The sequence below is a fragment of the Penaeus monodon genome, chromosome 32 (genome assembly GCF_015228065.2).
Source record: "Penaeus monodon isolate SGIC_2016 chromosome 32, NSTDA_Pmon_1, whole genome shotgun sequence".
In the NCBI taxonomy this organism is placed as follows: Eukaryota; Metazoa; Arthropoda; class Malacostraca; order Decapoda; family Penaeidae; genus Penaeus; species Penaeus monodon.
Genome location: NC_051417.1, coordinates 7711821 through 7712538, shown reverse-complemented (window position 1 = coordinate 7712538; position 718 = coordinate 7711821). Strand labels below are relative to the sequence as shown.

The 718-nt window shown below is 43.2% G+C and overlaps 1 protein-coding gene across 1 annotated transcript in view; it reads left to right on the top strand.

Annotated features, from left to right (window-relative positions):
• The window catches only part of LOC119593451 (crustacyanin-C1 subunit-like), a 1189-nt gene extending 848 nt beyond the window's left edge, over nucleotides 1-341 (top strand). The window contains exon 4 of the mRNA XM_037942381.1: nucleotides 30-341. Coding sequence (XP_037798309.1) covers nucleotides 30-277 — 248 coding nt within the window. The 3' untranslated portion in view covers nucleotides 278-341. The remainder of the gene's footprint in view (nucleotides 1-29) is intronic.
• The last annotated feature ends 377 nt before the right edge of the window (nucleotides 342-718 follow it).

The window sequence follows — 718 nt, the reverse complement described above, 5'->3', positions numbered from 1 at the left end:
GATTGACAGTACATTTTCCCTGTTTCCAGCCTGGATGGCTCCCTACGTGATTCTGGACACTGACTACGAGAACTTCTCGTGCATCTATAGCTGCGCCGGTCACAACTTCGGCTATTACGCCGACTTCGCCTTCATCTTCTCCCGCTCACCAAGTCTCGCTGATAGATATTACAGGCGTTGTGAAGCCGCCTTCATGAACATCGGTGTTGATCCCTCTCGCTTCACAAAGACAGCTCAGGGTGGATCCTGCTCCAGCACTAACTATAGGTCTTGGTAGAAAATCACGAAGGTACTGATCCTTCATATGGATATTTGTCATGAAATAAAGATTGTGCTACTCATTCTCTCTTTACTTATGTCGAATTCCCCAACAGTGACGAAGGACACTGTCAACCCTAATTGAATCTGGATTTGTGTAAATCAATATAACGTCTGCCTGTGAGAAAAGAGAAGAAAATAAGGTAGATGACAGATCTTATCGCGGTTCATATACAGTAGGAAAAACTACCGAAATGCCGACTGGCTGCTTGCTCTAGCGCATCTTGGTGAATGACGTGCACATTTTGGTGGATGACGTAGGATAATTCTAATCATGAAACTATTAATATGATATTTTAACCATAATTCGACTTACCTGAATAGCGTGATAATAGCAACACACTCGGCTGCGCACTACGTAAAGTCTCATGATTCTCAGTATGCAACACATATGTCAATT